We start from the raw sequence: 25,030 nt of genomic DNA on the forward strand, positions 1-25,030 counted from the left end.
CTGTAGGAATGTGTGCGCTAGTATTTGTGTCTGGAGACAGAGGAGGAAAGGGGGGAGAATGTAGCAGGCAGTTTGTGCTTCTGTTAGTCGCTCTGGCATCATCAACATAACGAGCAAGCTGAAATCTGTGGAGGGTGAAAAAGCAATTTACTCTCCCACAGCTGAGGGGGATTCGCCACCACCATTAATTATCTTTGTGTGTGCATGCGGGTGTGTTTGTGTGACCGTGGATGTGTACGTACAATATCGTGTGCACATAAAGCAACATATGCATGTGTCTTATATGTGTAAGCAAGTTTGAGTGGCGTTTTGTAACGCGCAGAAACACGGTATGTGCGTCCATGTATGTTTAAAAGCGTTTCCATATTGTGCATGCCTGAAGGTGACTTGCAGCATCCATTTTCCTCTTTCACAGCTACGCTCATTGTTAAAGAATCTGGAAAGAGTCACACCTTATTGTCACACATCCATCCCTCCAAGGCTAGACGGCGCTTTGTACATGCGCGTTTATTATCGGCGTCTCTCGTTCTCACTTTCTTTGATAGGTGGGGGCTTGGATAGATGGGCTGGAGGTATACAGGAGGGGGTGGTGAGAAACTGTGATAGACTTTGGCAGACAGAGGAAGAAATGGAAGGAGAAAAATGAAGAGAAAGCGAGGGTAGAATGAAGAGAGGCGGAGCCTTTTGATGTGTGTGACATTATTATGGGATAGGTGTCCGTCACGCACTAGCAGCACACTGATACACACACATACCATTCCCCGGGTGCTGGTTTCAGTGGCTGAGGCCCTGGCTTGTTGCTCGAAGAGCGACAGAATAACACTTTATCACCAGGAGTGAAAGAGAAGAAAGAAGCAGTGCGCTTGTGGAGGATGACAGTTTGACTCCTCTGCTTGTTATTTTCACTCTTGAGTACACACAGTTCACACACACAAGCAAACAAATCATTTCACATATATACACACAGACCGATGTGCAGAATTACAAGACCACAGACATATGTAGGATGTATACAGTACACATTAGAAAAAAGTATAATAGAGTTTATATAGAATGCTGTGCAAAAGTCTTAAGCCACCCTTCATTTTTTGTATCTTGCTAAGAAACTGGTGAATTTATTTACTGAAATATGTGCAACAGAGTTTGTACAAATATAATAAGCTCAAAAGCCAATATCTGGTATGACCACACAAGACGAACCCACACTGCTGCATGGATGTTGAGGTTGAGACCAATCCATGACCGATATCCAGGTGTGCTTGTACTCTATTGACAGTGTGTTTGGGATCATTGTGATGCTGAAAAAAATAAGCTGATGTCAATCAGATGCTTTCCAGCTACTACAGCACGGTGGATCAAGATCTGAAAATACATTAATGCATTCATAATTCCATCAGTTCTGACAAGATCCCCAGCACCACTGTCTGAAATGTTTTACAGATGGCTGTAGACACTCACTGTTGTAGCTCTCGCCTGACCTCCTCTGTCTTCAAATCGATTGAACCCCAGAATTTCAATTTGGATTCATCACCCCACATGACCTGATATTCAGTCTGTTTCTTCTGTGATTTGACATACCGCTGCTTTTTGTCCCTGGTTCGTCTTGTAGTTTTTTAGGCCTGCCACTTCTGTCTTTGTCCTCTACTTATCCAGTTCCCTTATATGTCTTTAAGGAAACACTGTATAGCATGTAGAGATATGCCAGGTTTTTGGCTCTTTGGGTATCACCATATTGGTACAAACATACAGGCTTTATGCTTGAAAAACTGTGTTATTTTTGGCATTTTTCATAGATTGAGTGAAGTAATTGCAAATAATTATCATTTTTTAATAGGCTAAGCTAATAGTAACAAAGTGCCTAAAGATACATTTTGTTATATATATAGCTATAACACTGGTTCGCCCATTAGGTTCACCATATTCTGTATGCTTGAATGATTCAACCACAATAAGTGGTTTAAAATTCCTCTGAAAATAGCCAGGTACAAGGAGTGGACTGAAAATGAGTGAAAAAGCAGCCAAAGTCCAAAAAAGTCTGGTTTGTTCAAGACAAAATATAAAGAAATAAGTGGTGGCTGAAGACTTTTGTACTGTACTCACTCCTAAATTCATAACCACACATCAGCTTAGTGTACAAGTATTCCAGTAAAAAGTAAGATTGATGCTTGACTTGTCAGCATCTACACCGTGTCATATTTTAAATGTGGTTATACAGTAAATGAGATAGAAGACACAGCACACCATCAACAGCATCATTTTATTCAAGGACTAAAAGAGGAAAAGTCAGCTTCACGTCATATGAAGCTGTAGCATCTGTAGCAACAAATATAATCCAGTGAAAACATGGATTGTTAACTTGGATTAACAGCCTCCTTTTTGCCTCAGTAAAGTCAGCACTAAGGTCAGCATGTCGATTTGAATAATTAATTAGATAATGTCCGCACACTGTTCAAAGTAATATTTGTAAAAGAAAAAGACTGGCAGGCATTGTTCTGTATTTTCTTGCAGCTGAAAACCAATTCATTTCTACTCATTCCTGAAGCATAAATCCATTTTAAATAGGTCACAAAAATGGAATTTTGTTTTTTCTTTTTTGTTAACATTCCCAAATCAAGTGTAAGAGCAACGTGTTTGGCATCCTTTTATCAGTGGCAAATTCAAATATATCCACCTCTTGAGTTTTTGAGGTGGAATTGACTCAAAACCTGTGTTAACATAACCAGGGCAATGATGCAGCTCACTAATGTGTTTTTAATATCTTTTGGAGAACACCAATCCAATAACTTGGCAACAAACAGGCAGTATTTGTTAGTGGGACTCATTTATTTTTGTTAAACGGCTGAAATATATACAGTGAACATCTACAGCGTAGCTTCCCTGACAGCTGGCTTCCACATCATCTCAGGGAAAATTTGCTCCTATAACTGTAAATTTATACCCATTAATTCCCTGTTAACCTTTTTCTTTCTCCCCTTTGCCCCTCTTCCATGCTAGAGATCCAAAATAGCTGTATACGAGAAGATGTGGTCATATATGAAATCCGCTGAGCCAACTGTCTTCACCAAAACCACAGCAGAAGGCGTGGCAAGGGTCCGAAAGTCCAAGGGGAAGTACGCCTTCCTCCTCGAGTCCACCATGAACGAATACACGGAGCAGCGAAAGCCTTGTGATACCATGAAAGTCGGGGGAAACCTGGACTCCAAAGGATACGGCATTGCAACACCGAAAGGCTCACAGTTAAGGTGGGTGGAATAGTGTAACAATAGGAAGCAGTAACGACGCTGATACTGGACTATTGCTGCGATATTCCACCTACCCTGCTGTGCCTTTTATACTTGACCTAAATCAACCTCTCACTGCTGTCTGGTGAAAATTTCTCAACCAAAGAATTGTAAAAATTGACCGAAGTGGATATTGATTGATTCTCGCAAGCGTAAAGTCCCAAATTAACAGTAAATGTTATTGATTTAACGCAGTTTATGGATTTATGGAATTGGCAGTTGGCAGTTATATGTTTTCACCGAGCAGCAGTGACTTCGATAAATGTGTTAAACGTGCAAATCATTTGTTTAGTCATGGTTTCTTTTGTTAATACCTTAATTTCTTTTTTTCCCCACTTTCTGCCTTCATTTTTGTATTGTTTGTAATTCTGTTCGACTCTCTTTGCTCTCACTTCTGCCATCTGTTAAATCAAAGCATGTCACCTCCACGTCTTTGTCCTGTGTCGCTGTCATCCAAACGTCGCTTTGTGCTCGTGTCCTTCCTTTCTTTTCTGTTGCTATTTTCAACCACCTTTTCTCCACAGGGCCACCTTCCAGGTAACTCTGTTCATTTGTCTGCTATCATCTCATTGTTCCATGATACTGATGATGACGATGATTAAAAGAGAGATTTATTGCCAGAGAATGACCACGAGGAGAGGCAGAACCTCAGACTGCTGCCACTCCATCCAGAGCCACGGGGGGAATTTATAGACAACCAGGAAAGGAAAAAAAGTGAGGAACAGGAAGCAGAGGGGCCTGTCCAATGGGGGGATTTCAAAGTAAATGTAATACAGGAAAAATACTGAGCCACAAACAAAAGAAAGACACAGTTTCAATCTTTAAACCAGTTAAATTAATAGATAATTGAACAATCTCAAATTAAAGCCCAACAAACAGAAAAATTAGTAGTAGGTTTTTTTTAAAAGGAAAAGGTGCATCAATATGAAAGAGAAACCATAAGATGGAGGAAACAAATGACAAAGTGAAGTTGGTCATTTTATCTTGTTTTTCCCTCAGTAGACACTTGTTTCTCTGGCTTGTTAACTTGAGCTTACAGTAACAGTCTCAATAGGTTTCACTGCGATATCCTCAGCAATGCAGATAATTCATTTTCCAGGTGACTGTGACAGCAGTTAAGAAACTTTGTCTTCTCAATGTGACAAGTGCCTCCTGAGGAAAAAAATAATTGACTAAATTCAGCAAAGCTGGACCACTTGCTTACTCCTCTCTCCTCCATCTGTCTCTGTCAGCATTTCAGATTTGCCACATAAAAGGCAAAGCACAAACAGCACATCAGCCTCACACCATGTCCTATAACTTTCCCCTGTGCATGGTGCAAAGTTCCTCAAGACCCCTGTCGCCCTGTAGTTTACCTCTTATTTTCTTAAACAAGAAAAAAAAAAGTTTTCCCATTTATGAGGGAAAATTATGACAGCAAGTGGATAGGCTCCTTTGGAAGATCCCCCGTAACACATACCTGGGACTATCCACGGTTGTCTCTGGCTGCTCTCAGTCTGCAGAAACACAGACTTGCACAAGGCTGTGAGTGTGCACGCCGGTTGAGCCTGCCTCTCCTCCTGGTGCAGTAATCATTTGATCTGATGATGACGATGATGATGATGATGTTGATGAAGAGCATGAATACTCTGATGACTGAGCCGAACATTAATAGTATTGTATACTTTCTGCTATATGACTCCTTTTGATGTGACTTTTAATATGTGACTGTCATTATCATGCTTTACAGATCTTTTTGAACTGTTTTCATCCATTCCTCTTATGTTGATGAGATTAGTCATGGCCGGCAGATTAGATCACCCCAGAGAACGCTGTCTCTTCTCGAATCTCTCGAATATTGTTTCTAAGCTCTTAACACCAGTGTACCATCAGACCGTCAGAGATGAGATAGTGCTTCCAGATAAAGGGCCAGATAAATAAACAAGTACGCAGCGACTGCTGTGACCTTTGTGCAGAGATTAGTATGGCCGATCAGCATCACACAAACAAAAGCAGAGCACGGTCGCACAAGAAGAGGATGACAGGAAAGAGTTCATGGGCAGCTGTAAAAATCAGAGATGTGCCAGAGAAAGCAGAAAATGACACCGTCATACCATAACTCTTGGCCCTTGTAAACATGAAGAAATAATCTTGAGTAAAATGAAACTGAAATATATTCAATAATTGTTTTTCAAATAAGTAATAGTTAAGGAGACTATTTTAAGGCAGCACGGTGGCACGGTGGTTAGCACTGTTGCCGCACAGCAAGAAGATCCTGAGTTCAATTCCACTATCAGGCTGGGGTCTTTCTGTGTGGAGTTGCGTGGGTCCCCTCCGGGTACTCCGGCTTCCTCCCACCGTCCAAAGACATGCAGTTTCTGGGGATAGGTTAATTGATTAATCCGAATTGCCCATAGGTGTGAATGTGAGCGCGAATGGTTTTCTGTCTCCGTGTAGCCCTGCGACAGACTGGCGACCTATCCAGGGTGTACCCCGCCTCTCACCCTATGACAGCTGGGATAGGCTCCAGCGACCCTGAAAAGGATAAGCGGAAGCAAATGGATGGATGGATGTTTGCTATAAACCCACGATGTCAAACTGATTTTACATTATGGGCCACATACGTCTCACTTTCATCATAAACAGGCCAAACCAGCGAAACTCCCTTTTCTGTCAGTGTAAAGATGTTTAACTACACGATTTAACTTCGATTTTAAGTCTCAGTTGTTCTACATGATAGAAAATTGCTGCTGTAGTAAATGAAAGAAATCTGTTAGCATAAATAAATAAATGTGTAAAATTACAGAAAAACGTTCATGTGGCTCGCTACCCGGACTCTACTGCAGTTACAATTACTGGAGAGTAATTCATAATTAATAAATCATCATTAAGAAATATTTCTAATATAGAAATGTCTTTGTGTTGTTACTTTGGTGTAGTATGGCCATGGGGGGCAGAATCTGGCCCTTATGTTTGACACCCCTGCTAAAAACTGATGGTGTATTGATGAAGTAAATTTCATTCAAACAGATTCAATTAATTTTTGTTCTTTCGTAACAAAAATAAAATTGCATGGAAAATTTACATGTAATTAAATTACTTAAACATAAACATTTTAGACACTCGAGGCCACACACTGCATGCACTTCTACAAAGAAGTATTGGCAAGTAATGGTTTTGTATTTCATTAAAATCATGCTAGATATACAGAGGTTAGGTGATTTGCACGCACACACACAAACACACACACTGTACGGATGCCGGATAGTTAGCCCTGTGTCCCTGAATGTTGTTTAGAGGTCAGTCCCTTTAACAGAGTAAGCAGGGCCTTAGGAAACTGAAGCCACACAAACACAAAGTGCACACACAGAGCAATAGGACGGCAGGGGAGCAGCAGGAGGGGACAAGCAACTCATCAGTACGCTGCAGAGACCTGGTTAACACACTTTATACCAGTAATCTGACACTCACTGTGGTAGCATCTGATGTTAGTGCAGCCAGATACAGAAGAGTAATGCAAGACGGGGTTTTCTGTAAAACCACAAAACAAATTTGGAAAAAATTCCAGAAGTAAGTCAAGGAGTGATAGCAAGGGAGAGCGTTGTCCGGGGTGCGGTTTTCCCCTCTAACTCACCTGTATGTGTGAATTCAGCCCATCCTAATTTCTGCTCCCTCTCGTCCTCCTTTCCCCTTTCCTTCTCCTGACTACGGTCCCCCGTCCATCTTGTCTGTTTGTCCCTCCATCCTCTGCTCTGACCAAACTATCTTATCTGTTCCTCCTTTTTTACTTAAAGAAACGCGGTCAACCTGGCCGTGCTAAAACTCAACGAGCAGGGCCTGTTGGACAAATTGAAAAACAAGTGGTGGTATGACAAAGGAGAATGTGGCAGCGGGGGAGGGGATTCCAAGGTTAGCCCTCTCTGTCTGCCCCCCCCACCTCCAGGTGACAGGGGCTGCTCACCAGCTGAGCGGCTCGCGACAGCCCCCGTCCTGGGAGCGTAACACATGCATCTGCCCTGGCAAAGAGTCAAGCAGCGTACAGGGAGGATAGAAGAGATAGCTTAAATCTCTTGAGACAACCTGCAGTTGCAAAAATAGGCACAAGGTTGCACTGATGTCCACAGTCTGTGACTTTATATATAAGTTCAGACACAATGACAAATGCACTTTGAAGCTTGTTTATACACATAAAAAGAAAACCCCTGAAATAACATCTTTTTAAATGAATCAGCTGGCTGGACCTGGTAGAGACCCAAAACCCGATTGCTGGAAAATGTAAATATATCCTACTTTCATTTTGAATCATCAGGGGAAAAATGCTCATTTTCTTTATAATGCATGGAAAAATATCCCTATTCTGAGTGGCTGCCAAAATAAATCAAGCACATCTCATGAAGATAACCATTTTAAAGGTGCTTTGCACTGAACTGGTAATGTCCCTCTGACAGGACACAGTGCAAAGTAATGGAAAGAGGTTTCCCTGATGGATAGCTGGAATAATAAAGAGAGCAATTACTGTCAAGGCGGGAATATTTGCCCCCTAGTGGCAGCTCTGGGAAGAGTAGAGAGAAAACAAACAGTCTAGTTAGAGTCAAATGGAGACACCCCCTGAGAGGCTCAGTTTGACTAAAGGCAGAAGGAGAGATGAATAATTAATAAAAGCAAAAAACACAATCACAGGATATGTGTGATTTCAGCAATTTGGAACATTTTTCAGCAAAAAAAAGTTCTATATTGTGTTAAAGAGTCAAACATTTTAATTTCTAAAAGTATTCATCTGGATCTTTAACAAAAGTTTCATTCCTTTAGTCAATTTGAAAACTGAGAAATTTTAACTGCAGTCTATCAAGTTCATTTGAACAGGAATAAATTCTACATGCTTGTTAGTGGCCGTAATTAGATACAGGCTTTGAGCTAAATGCATGCTAATTAGTTGTTATTTGTCATGTAATTAATATTAATTATTGTTAGCATGCACAACTATATACACTACTAATGAAACCATCATTAGTAGTGTATATATTTAGATTTTGTCACAAATCAAAACACTGAATAAATAAAACTTTGACTCTGTGATGAATTATTTCAATTCATCTTTAGGAACACAAGAATTTCATTGCCTAGTTTCATCCAACTATCATAGCAGTCCATCGATTTCAGTCACAGCCCAAAGTGGTGGACTGGCAGTAACCTTCCTGTTAGTGTATTTCTATGTGTATTCAAATAAACGTGGTTTTGGAAGGTTTTCGGTGATGATTAATTGTTGATGACTGCCAAGGGATTAACCCTTTGATGCTTACCCCAAATTTCATATCTAAAAGTGTCAAAACAGTCAACCAACCAACAGACCGAACTGCACATTTGTTTTCTCTGATGATATGCATTAGGGAGAGTCCAAAAAAAGATCATTTCTGCTTCAACGCATGAAAAGTAAGTTCTCACTCTCCCAGTTGTGACACAGAGCTAGCCTGACGCCAATAGTCCCGGTTTAATAGTAATTGCCTCTGGATTATTGTAGGATGAGCTGGGGCAGCATGGGTGTGTTACCTGAAGTGACAAAGGTGGGTCCCACTCATATGTCTGTAGCTCGCCTTAGCTCCTCGCTCCCCCCAGCCCCTCCTCAACGAGCATACACACATGTATTCAGTGGGATCCATGCTAGGTCACTCAATCTAAGCAAAAGTTTTTCTTTGTTACTGAGATGTTCAATGCAAATGAGAAATACTCTAATAACATAAAATAACATGACCTATGATGTTATTTATGTTATTTTTACACGCGAAGAACCCCGGTAAACCTTGCAGTTTTGAAACTGAGCGAAGCAGGCGTCTTAGACAAACTGAAAAACAAATGGTGGTATGACAAGGGAGAGTGTGGACCCAAGGACTCTGGAAGTAAGGTCAGTCTCACGCTGCTGTGGCCCGCAGAACGCTAGCCTGAAACTCTCATCATGAATACGCTCCAGATTACTGCAACTACTGTCTTAGAAATAGCATTTTAAACACTCTTTATATATTTCTTGAACGTGCTCCACATTAAAATTAGTCTTTTTGGATGGTGGACCACATTTACCTAATTTTTAATACAAATGAAGACAACAGTCTTCTTCAGTCTCTGTAGCAATCTGTGGCAATTCCATCTTCACATCAGCGTTAGAAATATATTAAAAATATGTAAAATCATCAATCTTCACTTCCATGTTTCTGTTTTAATCTCGTATGCCAGTCCATTCCACGTGAGAATGGCACTGATTCTTATGCATCAGCAATATTAACTTGTTGCAATTACTGGCTCTCCCTTTTATATTTAAGATTTAATCAGGGATCAGCTCCCTTGTTTTCTATTAATTTAAGAATTTTCCAATAATGTCTAGATTGTTATTATTTCCTCAAAACTTTCATTGACAGAAGTCAGTCAAAATAAAATGCAATGATCAGCTGTTACACTCATTTGACTGGTTAAATTAACATGCTGGAAAATCAGTTCTGGAGTGTGGACACAAGCCCGGCTACACAAATATATATGCATTTTTAATAAGGTAAAAACAGAATGTAGCATTTATCATTAATAGAGTTTATATCACTAATAAATAATGTAATGAGCTATAAGCTAAGCTAAAAACAAAACACAACAAAAACTGTGTTCTATAATTACGCTTTAGTATTTGTATAAATGGATCTAAATTACCAATGAATTAAAGCAACTGGGAAATAACAGACCAGGGAGTTCATACTGCATACCTCCCCAGTTAACAACATTAATCAAAATTATATTCAAATTATTTCAAAATTAAACCTAAAAATTGTTGCTAAACATTTTTTTAGAATTTTTGCCCTGCTATAAATATTTGACATGGGAGTTGCTTTAAATTTTAACTAAACTACTGGAGCTTTTCCAAAATGTAATCCCCGCTCAGATTAAAAACTTGCTCTACAAATAATTCATTCTTGCTGCACTATTTTGCACACTGTAACATTTCTAGAAGTGTTGAATGTTTTGTAGTTGTAGCGATAGATTTGTAGTATACAGTATTTGTGGAGTAGCAGATGTGGTGGCTGTAGAGATTAAAGTTTTATATGAGTAGTATGTCAGTTTATATAAGTAGAATGTAATACTGTGATCATTTATGATAATACTATAACTTCAGTACCATATCAATTTATCTGGTATGATCTCCATTTCTCTGTGTCTAACTTACTGTATCTGCTTTTCTTTGTCTGCTTTTTCCCTCATTTTCCTTTTCCCTCTGATCACTCCCTATTCTGTCTCCACCTTCCTCATTGCACCATTCTTACTGTTCTCACCTTGAGCCTACTCATCGTCTCCCCTCACTTTTCCCCCTCTTCTCTTCTCTTCCTTCCTGTCTACCCACCACTTCTCCTTACCCATCCTACTATTACTACCCTTTCATCTTTTAAACACATGCTCCTTGAATCCTCCCTCCCTCCCATCTCTTCAGGACAAGTCATCCCAGGCTCTGAGCCTGTCCAACGTGGCTGGGGTCTTCTACATCCTTGTGGGCGGCCTGGGCCTGGCAATGCTGGTGGCCCTGGTCGAGTTCTGCTACAAGTCACGGGCCGAAGCCAAGCGCATGAAGGTGGACCTTAGCCCCCCCACTGCCCCAGCCCCTCCCCCAGCACCCAGAATCTAGCCACTTATAGGGAGGGGTACAACGTGTACGGCTCCGAGGGGGTCAAGATATAGGGGTAGGATTTAGAGGCTCCCGTATAGGTGGGGTAATGGTGGTGTTGAACATGGTGGTGGTGCTGTAGATTTTGTACCGACGAGGCTGTCGCAGCAGCCCCACGCAACCGTGTTGTTCTTCATGTGGTGATGAGTATGTGGTCAAGCATTGTGGAACCAATGTACTTTTAATTTTTTTTATGTTTTCTGCTTAATTTTGGCTGTTTTGGTTATTTATTTATTTATTTATTTATTGGCAGAATATTTTCGTAGACTTTTGGATTTAAATTTGGTTTGCGTTTTGTCACGGTTACGTCACCCTGGGCTAGACTGGGGTTAGATTTATGTGACCGCAGATTTGGTTCCATCGTCTTTGGCTGCAGATGATCATGATGGTGATGATGATGATGATGACAGTGGTGGTGATGCTCTTGGTTAATGACTAGGCACCTGCATTGTAATTTTCAGATGACATATTGAAGCAGTGATGCACAACTCCAGCATTAAATACATTTTGATTTTTTAGAACCTTTTTATTTTGAATGAATAAATTAATTCATATATAATTTATTAATTATGCATATATTAATTACTGTAATTAATGGTGTTGGTTTATTATCTTATTTCACATGTGACATCCTTCCTGAGTCCCTTCTTTAAAAGTTTCAAGTTTATTAATGCTAAAAACGTCTTCGTTATCCTCATCTGCTGATGTGTTTTCTTGGTTAAACTTTTACAAGGTTTTAGGGATTATCTATTTTCAGTTTTTCACCATCCTGAGAGCAAAAGTTTGTTAATTTGGTAGCCCTCATTAAAATCTGTGACCGCTTGCAGCTACAAATTAATTAGCTAGTGTGTGGACACCAATTACCGTGGATTTGGGTCTGACTTAAAATATTTTTGCCCGAAATGTGATAGACATCTTATGAAGAAAAGCATTATTAAGATATTTTTATAACTGTAGATGTCCGTTCTTTCAGCATAACTAGACATCTCATTACTCCCTCTAGCACCACGGCAATACCAGACAAATGGGTAGAGTGGGTTGTTAATAGCACATGAACACAGATAGAAATTTGTGTTTGGTCCCTCTTAAGACCAGTTAGTGTTGAGCCAATTCAAACTAATTTAGAGCACGTCTGGTCTTCTGAAAGCTTCAGCAAAGTTGCTGCTGCGCCACATTCCCCCTGAAAAATTACCTTAATCAGTAGAAGTAAGAATTCTTGAGGGAAATATAAAATGGCAAGGTGATTTTTTTTTAAGCCAACAGCAGTTTTTTTATTTATTAATTCATTAATTTATCTTTTGTCTGTAAAAACTTTATTTTTCTATTGATCTTAATTTCAAGTGGAAAGATAAATACAGATATTGACGTACATAAAAGCAAAATTTTCCAACTACCACAGTGTTTATTAGGTATACCTTTTCAGTTATCATTACTGCAATAATCCATTCAGCCAACCACATGACAGCAACTGAATGCATGTAGGCAGGTGGACATGGCCAAGACACCTCCTGAAATTCAAAAGTGATTTCAGAAACTCCTGATCCACTGGGACTTTTCCCACACTATCATCTCTAAAAGTTTTATGAAGAATGGTCCCACTACTTTGAGCTAACAGGAAAGCAACAGTGAATCAAATATGAAGAGTCTCATTTTCTCCTAAACATTTAGATGGTAGCCTGCCTTGTATCACAGTTTCATGGTGCTGCTGGTGGTGTAACGGTGTGGAGGATATTTTTTGGCACACTTTGGGAAAGTGGGAGTACAGTTTCTGACCATGTCCATCTCTTTTTCTGAGCAGAGTGTACCCATCTTCTGATGGCTGCTTCCACCAGGATAATACACCATGTCACAAGGCTCGAATCATCTCAAACTGGTTTCTTGAATATGAGTATAAGTTCACTGTATTCAAATGGCCTCCACGGTCATCAGATCTCAATCCAATAGAGCATCTTTAGGATGTGCTGGAACAGACACACAAAATCTGCAGCAACCATGTAAAGCTACCATGAAAATAAGGATTCAAATCTCTAAGGACTGTTTCCAGCACGTTATTGAATCTATGCCACAAAAATGAATACAGCTCTGAAGGCAAAACTGGATCCAATCCAGTGCTAGCAAGGTTCCTGTACAGGTGAACACAATGGAAATCCTTTGTGCTAAAAAGTATACACAAACACCATGAGTCTAAATGATCTCTTAATTAATTCCTTTTGTTAATTTGTTAATTCCTTTTGAATTTATAATAGACTAGCCCTTTATTGTGATTGTACAATACCAACTGTGCCAGAATAAAATATAAATAGCAGACAGCAGGAATAAATATAGAGAAATTTATAAAAAAAACAATACAAAGGCACACATTGGAGAGCAAGTTCCAAGTTACCAGTCTCATCTCTGCTGGCTTTTAGTTGATACTGTGTATCATCTATTCTACGTCTCTATTGCGTCATCCATTACCTGGAGTTGTGCATCCTTACTGCAGACAGACAAAAAAGGCACTTTGGCTTTCCAGCTCTGACAATTTCAAAACAGCCCGGTTACTTACTTAGTTTTAATGCAGACGAATAATTGATGAAGCAAGTACTTCATATGGAACAGCTACTCTGTGATGTGGTTGCAACATGACTCATGTTTATTGTTATATAAAGGAGCAATTAACTAAAGTGAACAGAAAACACTGAACATTTCATTGGCCGGCATAGGGAACCATTTAGAGGCAGTATGAGGTCATACTTGATGCTCACCTTGAGGAAAGAGCAAAATCGATACAGAGGATGCAAAAATAAGGAGAGCTAAACGCGCACTGAATGTTGGCTCTTGACATAAACTGACAGTTTTGAATACGATGGAGAATTCACCAAAGACAAACCACTTTCAGAGCGGACCATTTTGGACCACACTCAAAAGTAATAACACTGATGTTAACAGCAATTCCCCAAATGATTATGGTCTGCTATCAATCATCCAAGAATATTTCAAAGAGCAGTGGTACCACACAAAAGAAATGAAATGTATTTGTTATTTAAAAATTCCACATCTTCTCTTTAATTCTAAACTTCACAACCCTTAAAATAAGAAAGCCATAAAAAGGAAAGGGCAGTTAAATAATACACAACATTATTTTCAGATGTTATCTTGTAATTCAAGTATACAAAAGTTCACACAAGAACACCTGATTCGAAGTTTAAGATTAAGAATGTACTATTTTTCTTTGCTAGCATCGTTTAAACAGACTATTGCCTCTAGATGTTCAGTGTACTCAGTGTGAAAACCTCTAACATGAGTTAGTAGGCGAGAAATTTTAAGAAAACAAAACATCCCAGAGTAGCTCATCTGTGTGAAGTGTCACCCGACTCTGAGCAGTATAGCCAGTCACTCCCTCTCTATGAATTTGAAACCCTGGAAGAAAAATCACTCCTTCCCGTTTTCCCTCTGTCGTTCCAAAGTCCTCACCGTTTCAATCCTATCCTTCCAAATCCACACCCGAGTCTGTCAGGTTACTGAAACCCAGAACCCAAAAACGCATGGTCACCTATGAAATGCAGTTGTCTACAACACAAACCCTTCTTGTCTATAGTGTACATGTTTGTGGACTGTTGCCTGCCTCTGTATGCTACAGTAGCATTTGCACAGCGTGGTAGCCTCTTAATGAGATTTGAATGTGCAGTTTAGGGTGCTTTCACACCTCATCTGTTTAACGTAATTCAAAAAGAGGATTAGAGCTTTTTTTTTCTAAAATACAAATGAATACTAACATCATATCGTTCTCTAGATAACCTCTAATTTGGTGTCAAAAACAAACTTAAAGGTTTCCTGTGGAGTTTTTTATCATTAGTACCACAATGTATGATTGCTTGTTTTATTTTATTTTGTTTGCATCATGCACAAGAATGCACATGTACTCTTGCTAGTAATCGCTTAGCACAGCAATTCACAAAAAAGAGAAGAAGTGCTAGCAAGTAAAATGTAAATTAGAGTTCAGTCAGCGCCACTGTGGTGTAAAGATGTTATTTCCATTTGCAGTGGTTTATATTTGGAGGGCATGGCTCTCTTCTGGGACTTCCCAGCCCTTTCTCACGCATATGTGGAAAGCATAAGTCAGGGAGAGCACTCCTCCCCGCCGTTCCATCTGCATATACGAAAGCTGCAGGAAGGCTGAAGACAATCAAGAGCCTTAATATGGATCTGAGCAGGCATTAAGGACAACAGCAAATTACTGATTAAGTCGGACACAACAAGAAAGGAGGAGATGGATTGGAGGTGGGATGCAAAGCTGCTTGCAGATGCGTGCATTACATAGCACACTCAGCCAAGATGTCACATAACAAGAAGCCTACATGGTAGGCTTTTATTAGCAGCTTTCATAACGCTCCCACAGCCTCAAAGGTAAAGTTTAAAAAGTAATGAATAAACTTTTTCTTTTTAAATGAAGTTTGTTTACACTAAAACTCTACAGGTCACCTTTAACAAGTGCAATTTCAAAATTTGATATTTTCCAGGCTATTGAACTGAAATCCATTAAACTTTTTTTCTTTGGTTTGTTTAATAATTTTAAAAAAAGGAATAAGCTTCATGTCTCATATTTGGTCAGCATTTTACAATAAGAGACTTGTTTAGCTACATACGACTTTACTAACTACTTTAATTTAGGGGACACCTGAAAGGCAGGTTACGGTGAAGCAATCCTGAAGTAATGAGGAACTGCAGAGTTAAGTAGCATCTCCCAGCTGGGTATTTTGTAATTAATTATTTTTATACTATAAAATCCAGCATCAGGCATTATTAGGGTAGAACTGATGAATAACTTATTAACTACTGGGTTGCTCCTTATTCATTCATTTACTACTATAACTTCTATTCCTACAACCAAACAAGTGTTTGTGTCTCTTATTGTAACGTGTTTTCCTTATATGTTGATCTAATTATCTTTTTAGAGGGATCAAAAAGATGCTGACTAGAATTTTCCACACCACAGGCTAATGTCTTTGTAGTGCTTGTTACTTTTGTTAAACACCCTTGAATACAAAGACATGTACTGAATAATAATAATAATAAGTGTAAATGAGAAATTAAGTACATGATCAGTTTGAGAAACGTCAAATGTTTCAAATTTTTATTTGATCAATTATTTAAAAGAAGAATCCATCATCAGAGTTGCCTCTGATAAGCTTGATAATTAATTAAATCCTTTATTTGGTTGCTGTAGCACTGGTTTGCTTATGTACAAACAACCACAAAAATACAAACCTTCTCAATATAATTTTAACTATTACAAATATTTTATATGTCTACGTGATCGCGCCCTGAGACCTTTTTTTTGTCTTTGTGAGCCTAATTATGTGTAGTGTGTGTACAGGCACATGCATGTGTAAGTGCTTTTTGTGCATGTGTTTATACAGAAAGTTGTCGTTTCAGTTGTCGTTGCATTTGCTGTGCAGTGTTTCTGTCTGTGAGAGTGTTTTCTTTTTCTCAAACGATATCTCCACTCTGCTATTTCCTCCCCTTCTCCTGTCCTCCCTTTCATCTCTCCTCATACAGCTGTCTTTTTCTGAAGCCATGCGGAACAAGGCTCGTCTGTCCATCACAGGAAGTGTGGGGGAGAATGGCCGCGTCCTGACGCCAGACTGCCCCAAAGCTGTGCATGCTGGCCACGCCTCCCTCCGACACCCCGGCCTTGCAGTGGTCTCCTCTGGACTGCCCTGAAAACCAAAAAACACCTGCCGTGCCTTAACAACACACAAACATACAAGGACTTCGACAAAGACCCAAACACACACTTACATACAAACAGATCTATATATATTCTCACACACCCGCACGTACATGATCATAGCAACAGAAGCTCAAATATTCAGATACAGAGAAACACATTTTTACCTGAAACACACACACCGCGCATCATCATTTCACTTTCCTGCTGCCACTGACTCATTTTACAGAAGACTGATGAATACAGCTGTGGAGCGAACGGTGTAGAAACAGAGCAATGGACAACTATGACGTCACACTTGCCTGCAGCATTCTTTTCTTTTAATTTTCTTTCTTTTCTTTTTTTTTGAGAGGATGCCAATATCGCGATATCATCGAACCAACAGGAAAGCCAGCACAGATTTCCATGAACAATGAGCTGTGAACACGACCATAAAACTGATCATGATGATGATAGTGATAAAGATGATGACCACAGCCGACGAGAGGAAAAAAACGAAAAACAGACAACCAAACTACTTAGCTCCCGCTCTCTCTTCATTGGACAATAAGCCACGCCCCCTTAACAGCGCCTTACTAAGACGACAAACATTGTTTTCGTCATAATCATCATCATGGTCGTCATGAAATTAACTTGCCTGCGAAGAGTGCCAGCTAGTATAACCCTTAGAAGACCAGAAAACTGTAAGCTTGAACATTTGGACTACTCAGCCATGGACTGTTCAAAATGAATGAAAATGCTTATAGAATGGTTTCTCGCCCCAAACCAGCGAGTTAACCAATATAGAACAGAAGTAACCTCCAAAACAGACTACACAGGGGTTTGTAAAAGAAAAAAAAACGTGGTGATTCATGGAGCCCTTCATCAACAGCATCAACATGACAGTAGAAATTCTAAATAGCAAAGTGATGAGTACTTTTTTTGCCGAGTGGGTGAGGTTGATAAATAGAGAAAAAAAAAAGAAATTCATGGGCAGATCTCAAATGGCTTCCTAACAAAGTGTTTCTCAGCTTGACAACTGGGATCTTGCAGACGTTTGCAGAAGAAATGAGTGAGACGTTTGAAATACGTGGGGCAAAAATCTTTAAAAATGTGGGAACACATTCATTTTCCACGCGTTTCTTGAATATTTTATCCAAATAGTCTGCTAACGGTAAAATGATATTTGAACTATAAAGGCCAACTTCGACAATTTCCAGTTTGGTTGTTATTTGAGATCCTCCATCTTTTCCAGTTGCTGGGAAAAGGTACCATATCAGAGAGCTTGCTTTTTAAAACTGTTGTAAATAACTGCGTAGCAAAACAGAATTCACCTGTCTTTTTTAATCATCTTAGATAACAATTCATTGCAATAATGAATATAAAAAAACGCCACTACTTGTAATTAAGAAGAATTTTTTTTATAAATCTACATATTATATATAATACAAATAAATAAATATATATATAAATATAATATAAAAGCCTATAGAGAGCTATAGAAAACATTGATCACTGATTGTCAGAGGCCATGGCATACATTCTGTTCAATGGCTGTTTTTTGATAACTTGAAAATATTTAAATACCACCGTTTTCGTGTGTCCGAAACAACACTGAATGTCCATCTGGCGCTCACAGAGACACACACATGGAAACATGTGCACATACATAGTTGCATACACGTGGTCGGCTCAAAGTGGTCACTCTAGAACCATTAGCTATTCACTGCTTTTCACTGTCTAATAGTGTCTTTACGCCCCTCAAATCTATGTTTTGTTAGCTGCAAAGCCACTTGAAACAATGTAAAGATGCCACTGTTTATGACTGTATGTAGAGGCGGTGGATCAGTTTGACTGCTGTACTGCTGGGAAATAGTTTGGGGCATTTTCAAGAGTGTAGCATTAATGGTGCTTTTTTTTTTTTTTAAATCACATTTTGTCATCGCGTTTCATTCACGTTCATGTTCAAACTGAACAGGTTTGCGCTTCAATAAGTAGACTGTGTTTTTCCCCAAATCTATATGGTACGATACATTTTTTGGGACCTGAAAATAGAAAAATGCATATTGCATTAAAGGACCGGTGTGTAGGTGTTAGTGACATCTGGCTGTCAGATTGGAGACTGCGACCAGCAACCAACTTACAGTGAACGTCATTTCAACAGAAAAACACAAAGGCCCTCTGGCATTTGGTAGGTCCAAACCTGGCAATATCCAATGAAGACGAGCCGCTTCCTGTGTACGTATGAAGGGCTCATTCTAGAGTACTGAAAACACAGTGATTCCCAGGTACAGGTTCTTATATAATGATGAAAACATGCTTAAAGAAGCACTTTAAATCCTGCACACTGATCCTTTAATATCTGAGAAAATCTTGGGAAAAAATAAGGGAAGTAAATTAGTGCAGTTATTTTGCTGTAATACAGCTGAAGCATGATGCTTAGGATCTGTGTCATAATGCAGCCTGATACTGTATGTTTATGTTTTCTGCCCTTCTCATTTCTCTTTTGTTTCAGTGACCTCTAAGCCCCTCAATTTTGTTATTTTACAGTTTGTCCTTTACCCTACCCTCACCTGCTTAGGTCATCATTGTTCCTTCCCCCCCCGTTTTGTCTTGTCCTCCTTCGGCTTGTGTCTCCCCTAACATACAAAAAGCTCTGTACATAGCACATCTCAAGGATGATTTCTTGAAAATATTTTAATTTCTTGCCCTAATCCAATGCAAAGTAACAGGCTAGAGATTAATCAAGAACCTGAGACACCGGTTGACAATCTGAGTTTCTTCTAGCTCTGCGTTCTCAGCGTTGCTTTCCTTTTGTATCATAACCTCGTCTGTTAAACTCGCACCTCATCTTGTGTTAGTCCTGCATCAGATCTATTCAAGCCAAACAGACAAACACATAAACAGAAAAGAACCTCTTGAATCTACATGTGTTTCAGACAGCAGATTTAAACTATCCAGTAAGGTAGAAATTTTCTACTCACTTCTCGGCCGAGGGGATCAGGAGCCTGCAGAAGTACTGCACCAATCCAGCATGAGAAAAACTGCTCAAATAGTGGGTTTCTTACAGTTATCACTAATCCAGCTCACCAGACCAGAAACACCAGACACTTCAACCTCACATGATACTGTTGCCTTTTCTTTTCTTTTTTTCATTTATTTTAGTTTTCACCACCAGAGCATAAGATTTCGTGCGAAAACAGCAAAAAGCTGACTGGTGGGTTGTCAGCGCTCTGGCTTTAACAGTTTCTTTCTTCCTTTATTTCTTTCTTTCCATCAGTTTTCTTTTTTCTAGTAAAACATCAATGCTCAATCTCCTGTCTCTGTCTGTGCTTATTTATCCAGTAATCTCAATGCTACACCTCCAACAGCAGAACGGTGGATTAATTTTCAACCAAATGATGAAATTGATATTGATCACTTTTTTTAATGGTTTGTTTCACAGTGGATCCATAGTCAAATATACTTAACTGGACTGAGGTAAGTACTAACTAAGCAGTATGAAACATGATTAAAAAAAACAACATAGAAAGAAGGAAATAAGAAAGCCAAGGAGTTCCACAGTTTATACAGATTTAGATAGACTTTCAACAAAAGTACTGGATTAACTTTGGAATTGCAATCAATTTATAGCCCCAGTTTTCAGGGATTCAGAAGTAACTGGAAAAAAATGTAATTTTATAGATTTTATTTATTTATTTATTTTACATTAAAGTGATTTGAACTCGATCCCTGTAGTCTAGAAACCCCGAGCATCACCAAATGCTGTTTCCCCCTTGTGAGATGCTCTGTCAGACCTTGCTGCTTGTTTGTGGGTCTTTCTCCATTTTTGTATTTAATAACTGAAAAGCATGCTCTACTCAGATCAGGTGACTGACTTCACCATTGAAATATACTGATTTTTTTTTTTTTTTTTGCCATGAGAAACGCTTGGTTTTCTTGCGCAGTATGACTTGAGTCATCATCCTTTTCACTGTGAAGTGCTGTCCGATCAATTTTGCAGCACTTGGCTGAATCTGAGCAACGAGAGTCAACAGTTCCACTGGCACTCATACATGCCCATGCCTTAACATTGCCTTCACTGTGTTTGTTAGGTAATGTGTTATGTTTTGAATCATGAGCTGTTTCTTTCAGTCTTTATACTTTTCTCTTCCCATCATTTTGGTACAAGTTTAATTTGGTTTAATCTGTCTTTTAGACATTTTATGTCAAAGTCTAATCTGAGCTCCTTGTTCTTGAGCATAACCAGCGGTTTGCACCTTGTTGTAAACTCTCAGTATTTATATTCAGGAAGGCATCTGATAGTCAACTTTAACAGTGAAACTCAAACCTTCTTAAAAGTCTTCTTCACTTAGTTTGATGTTGAGGTTTTCTTAACCAAGTAAATAATTTGCGATCATCTGCTTTAGCTGACTTCTGTGGTCTTTTAGGTCTTTTTGCTGTTGCTGAGCTGGACAGTAGATTCAGTCTTTTTAAGACTATAACAGATCACTGATTTTACCACCCCTAAAGGTTTGTCTATCTCTCTGATAGATTTGTTTTTATGGCCTAATGATGGCATTCTTTGTGTAAAGGACATGACCTCATACTGAGAGCTACAGTTAACATCTACTAAATCCAAATTAAACACAACACTTGGAATCATCTACAGATCTTTTATCTGTATAATTACTTTTGAGCCTCAATCACATCTTCAATCACATATTGATTGTTAACTGTGGCCAGTTTTTTTTCTACAGCCACTGTTATTTGAAGAGATAAGAAAACACAATTCAGTTGACTGCAATCTGTATGTAATGTACTGACATCTAGTGGTGAGATTATATACACTGTACCTTTAAATTCTACTATAGTTGTGTACAGAGGCAAAAAGGGTTACTGCATTTTTTCCACTCCTAAATCTGTAAATCTACTACATGCACAAAATACTTGGTTGACTTGATATGAATAAATTAGCACTTAATGTTGAGGAAAGTTAATGAAACATTTAATTGCCAAGGTACAACAGGCACAAGTATATAACATCTCCCCAGGGAGCAAGTTTAAGAGCCTAAAGTCATTATGAGACATGACGTACACACAGAGTCAGGGAACTCAAGTCCTGACATAGTCCAAAGTTGCTTTTATCCACATGTACCAGCCAGCAGGTCATAGTCCTCTCTTTACAATTACTCTTTTTCAGGTAAAGGTGCTACCTGGGCAGAGTGTGCAGGAGCCATGACACGTGATCCCCACTTATTCACAAACAGCAACATCTGAATATATAATAATTGTAGTATTTTTGATGTAGGCTTATAAATTATCCACGACATAAACAAGTGTTAGGATTTCAAGGTCAGGGTTTACTAATCTTGTATTTAATCACGGATCTACCAACCAAACATACTTTCCCTGAGGGTTTCTAATCTTTGAGTGAGATTCTAATCAGAGTCATTCACACCTCAGCCAGACCATCACGCAGCCCAGTTTACTCAGGATTCGTTAGACTAGTTTCTGGCACAGTCACCTCCAGACTGCAAGGCCTGTAAACAGCCATTAACTGCCATGGAGCAGGGAGGTTTGCAGAAAGATCTAGCTTTTCATGTATTATCACCAGCACTATGCTAACATCGCTACAGTCACACAGGAACAGAGTAGGGACCTGGCAGCTAGAAGACCATCACTGTCCAACCAAACTGAGAAGGATACAGTTCCACCACGGACTACCGAGAAATGATCTGCACCCCAGAGCAAAAGAGTTTAAAAAATCAATTAATTCAAATGAAAACTTATATTTATTTATAGATTTGTTACATGTAAATACTAAATAAAACACATAGCAAGTAACAATATAAAAGCAGACAACAAAACCATTGATTTTCTCTAATAAGACACTTTTACAGTGGAGAATTTAACACAACACCAAACTGAAATAAATTCATTGATATCATCTAATTGTCTATAGATTATATGCAGCTTCAGGGACTATTTTAGTGTTTTGTATCTACATATTTTCTGCTTTTTGCTTTGCACTTAATAAGCAAAAGGATCATAGCAAATGAGGATTACTGTGTCCCTTAAATTAACTTAAAAAAGGTTGGGTTTTTGTGTCTGTACTCGTGCCATTACATTTTAAACCAAATGGTAAATGGCCGCTTTACTTAGTCCCTAAGGACCCCAAAGCGCTTTACACGTTCAGTCATTCACCCATTCACACACTGGTGATGGCAAGCTACATTGTAGCCACAGCCACCCTGGGGCGCACTGACAAAGGCGAGGCTGCCGAACACTGGCGCCACCGGGCCCTCTGACCACCACCAGTAGGCAATGGGTGAAGCGTCTTGCCCAAGGACACAACGACCGAGACACATCGAGCCGGGGCTCGAACCGGCAGCCTTCCGATTGCAAGACGCACTGCCAAGTCTTGAGCCACGATCGCCCCAAGACTAAATCGCTCAATCAGTGGTTTTGAGAAATCCATTTTTCTCCAGAGACGGACGGAGGTTTGTTTTTGTTTTTTTAAGTTTTACAGGACTTCTTATGTGTCTGCCCTGTGTGATACCAACATGTCTCAGTCTCTGTGCTGCAGACCTGCCGTTATGGGGTTAAAAATTCCCTGCTGTGAGTTTGTCATTTGGGTTTCTTTTTTTTCAATCCTCGGGGATCTAACACTCTTAATGCAGAGCTATCACCGACAAGCATTTCCCATTATTTCCCATCTCACTCACGCTCTCGCAGAAACCCACACATGCGCTCAAACACCATGCTGTGTTATTACTGACAAGTATTTCCCATTTACTTGAAGATGAAGCAAAATAACAGTTTTGTGGAGTTCCACCGCCCTTTTAACCTTGCACCTTCGTGTGCAAATCCACACACGTGAACGCTCACACGCCTCCAGTCTGCCTCTTTTATCGTTACTGCAGCGTGACAGCAGCCTTTTCACCTTTTTATTTTTACTGACTCGATTTATCTTTCTCAGCCTCTGCCTTACCTTCGCTCAGCTCTGCATTATCCCCCTTCTGCTCGGCCCCTCCTCATTTCTCCTCTCCTCTCACTGCTCATTCTCTTTATCCTCCCCTCCTCTTGTCATATCTTATTTCTCCTGTTTTGCATTCGTCTCTCAGGGGGAATCCCTGTCACACCGTGATTTGTCATCCACAGCTCCTTTCCCGTTATGACCACCTCCCCTGCTCTCTCTTTTTCTTGAGGCATTTCTCACGATCTGATAGAAGATTAAATTCCAACACTCTTAGGACACACAAGCAGCTCACCGTTGTGCTGGTTTGTTGTTGTTGTTGTTGTTGCCACTGCAGCTGCTAGGGTCTGAATATTTTAAGACTGTTAAGAAGTGGGGTTACTCTAGTACATACTGCCTACCTATATGCGTACAGAGCTGGAGTAGCCGCACACAAAAAATGAGATGACAATAAATAAACTCACAGCTGGGATTCTTCAGGGTTGAATTAGTGCAAATTCAATTTTCTGGCTGAATGGAGAATAAATGAGATTGTTTGTCATTTAATGCCAATGGAAAAAGAATGACTAAAATATTTTCAGTTTGGATTTATGAGTAAATCAAATGGAACTGATTACAAGTTGATTTCAAAAAAACAAAAACACTTTGCTTCTGTGTTTTTGAAGCAAAAACACACTGTGACAAACTAATTGCTGATTCCCTTAAATCTGTGATAAATGTCTCTGACAGTAGTAACACACGCACTGGGAGTCAAGGTCAAATGTCAAATTACATACAAATCCATCATGGCACCAAATTTACTTCACGAGAGTCCAAGGAAGTTATAAAGAAGCTGCTGAAGGGAGATTTCAGATATGCAGTTGACTGCAAAAAGTAACAGCATTCATGCATGTGAGAAGCTCTAAATAAAATATATAAAAAAATATTGCCTCCCTGCAACACTATGGTTTCTGGTCTATATTAGCAGAGCCATAGTAGCCTACCAGATATTTGTTATGAAAACAATAATAATAATAATAATAATAATAATAATAATGATGATAATAATAATAATAATAATAATAATAATAATAATACAGGACCTAGCTCAAATAGTTTTTTAGATAATAGAATTTTAAAATGGCCCCTCAAAAAAATCATCTAATACCTTTTTTTAAATTTATTTTTTGGAAACCTAATCACAGTAAAAACGAACAAAAAATAAAGAACTGTGTCTCTAACTCTCAATTTTTTTTTTTTAGACAAATTTATGCACATCAAGTGGGATTTTTTTTCTTTTTCATTTGATGGATTTAGATGGAATGACCCGAAAAGCCTTGATTTCTCTCACATTAGAGGAACAGCAGACACCAACCAGTTTTAAGTGACTGACAATCAACTGTTGTACAAAGCGGATCTTCCACTCATGCTCTTCTATCCAACTAACATGTTGA

The 25,030-nt window shown here is 39.1% G+C and overlaps 1 protein-coding gene across 8 annotated transcripts in view; it reads left to right on the forward strand.

The window, feature by feature from the left end:
- gria4a (glutamate receptor, ionotropic, AMPA 4a) overlaps nt 1-19,957 on the forward strand; it is a 108,979-nt gene extending 89,022 nt beyond the window's left edge. For 2 of the 8 annotated variants that reach the window (XM_019345322.2, XM_019345323.2), the window contains 4 exons: nt 2,995-3,242; nt 7,055-7,169; nt 10,720-10,857; nt 16,489-19,957. In XM_019345322.2, coding sequence (XP_019200867.1) covers nt 2,995-3,242; nt 7,055-7,169; nt 10,720-10,857; nt 16,489-16,653 — 666 coding nt within the window. In that variant the 3' untranslated portion in view covers nt 16,654-19,957. Of the gene's footprint in view, nt 1-2,994; nt 3,243-7,054; nt 10,363-10,719; nt 10,967-16,488 lie in introns of those variants that run through there. The other 6 variants (XR_003213844.1, XR_003213843.1, XM_025898283.1 and 3 more) reach the window with 6 other exon arrangements.
- The last annotated feature ends 5,073 nt before the right edge of the window (nt 19,958-25,030 follow it).

The sequence above is a fragment of the Oreochromis niloticus genome, linkage group LG14 (genome assembly GCF_001858045.2).
Source record: "Oreochromis niloticus isolate F11D_XX linkage group LG14, O_niloticus_UMD_NMBU, whole genome shotgun sequence".
NCBI classification, from domain to species: domain Eukaryota; kingdom Metazoa; phylum Chordata; class Actinopteri; order Cichliformes; family Cichlidae; genus Oreochromis; species Oreochromis niloticus.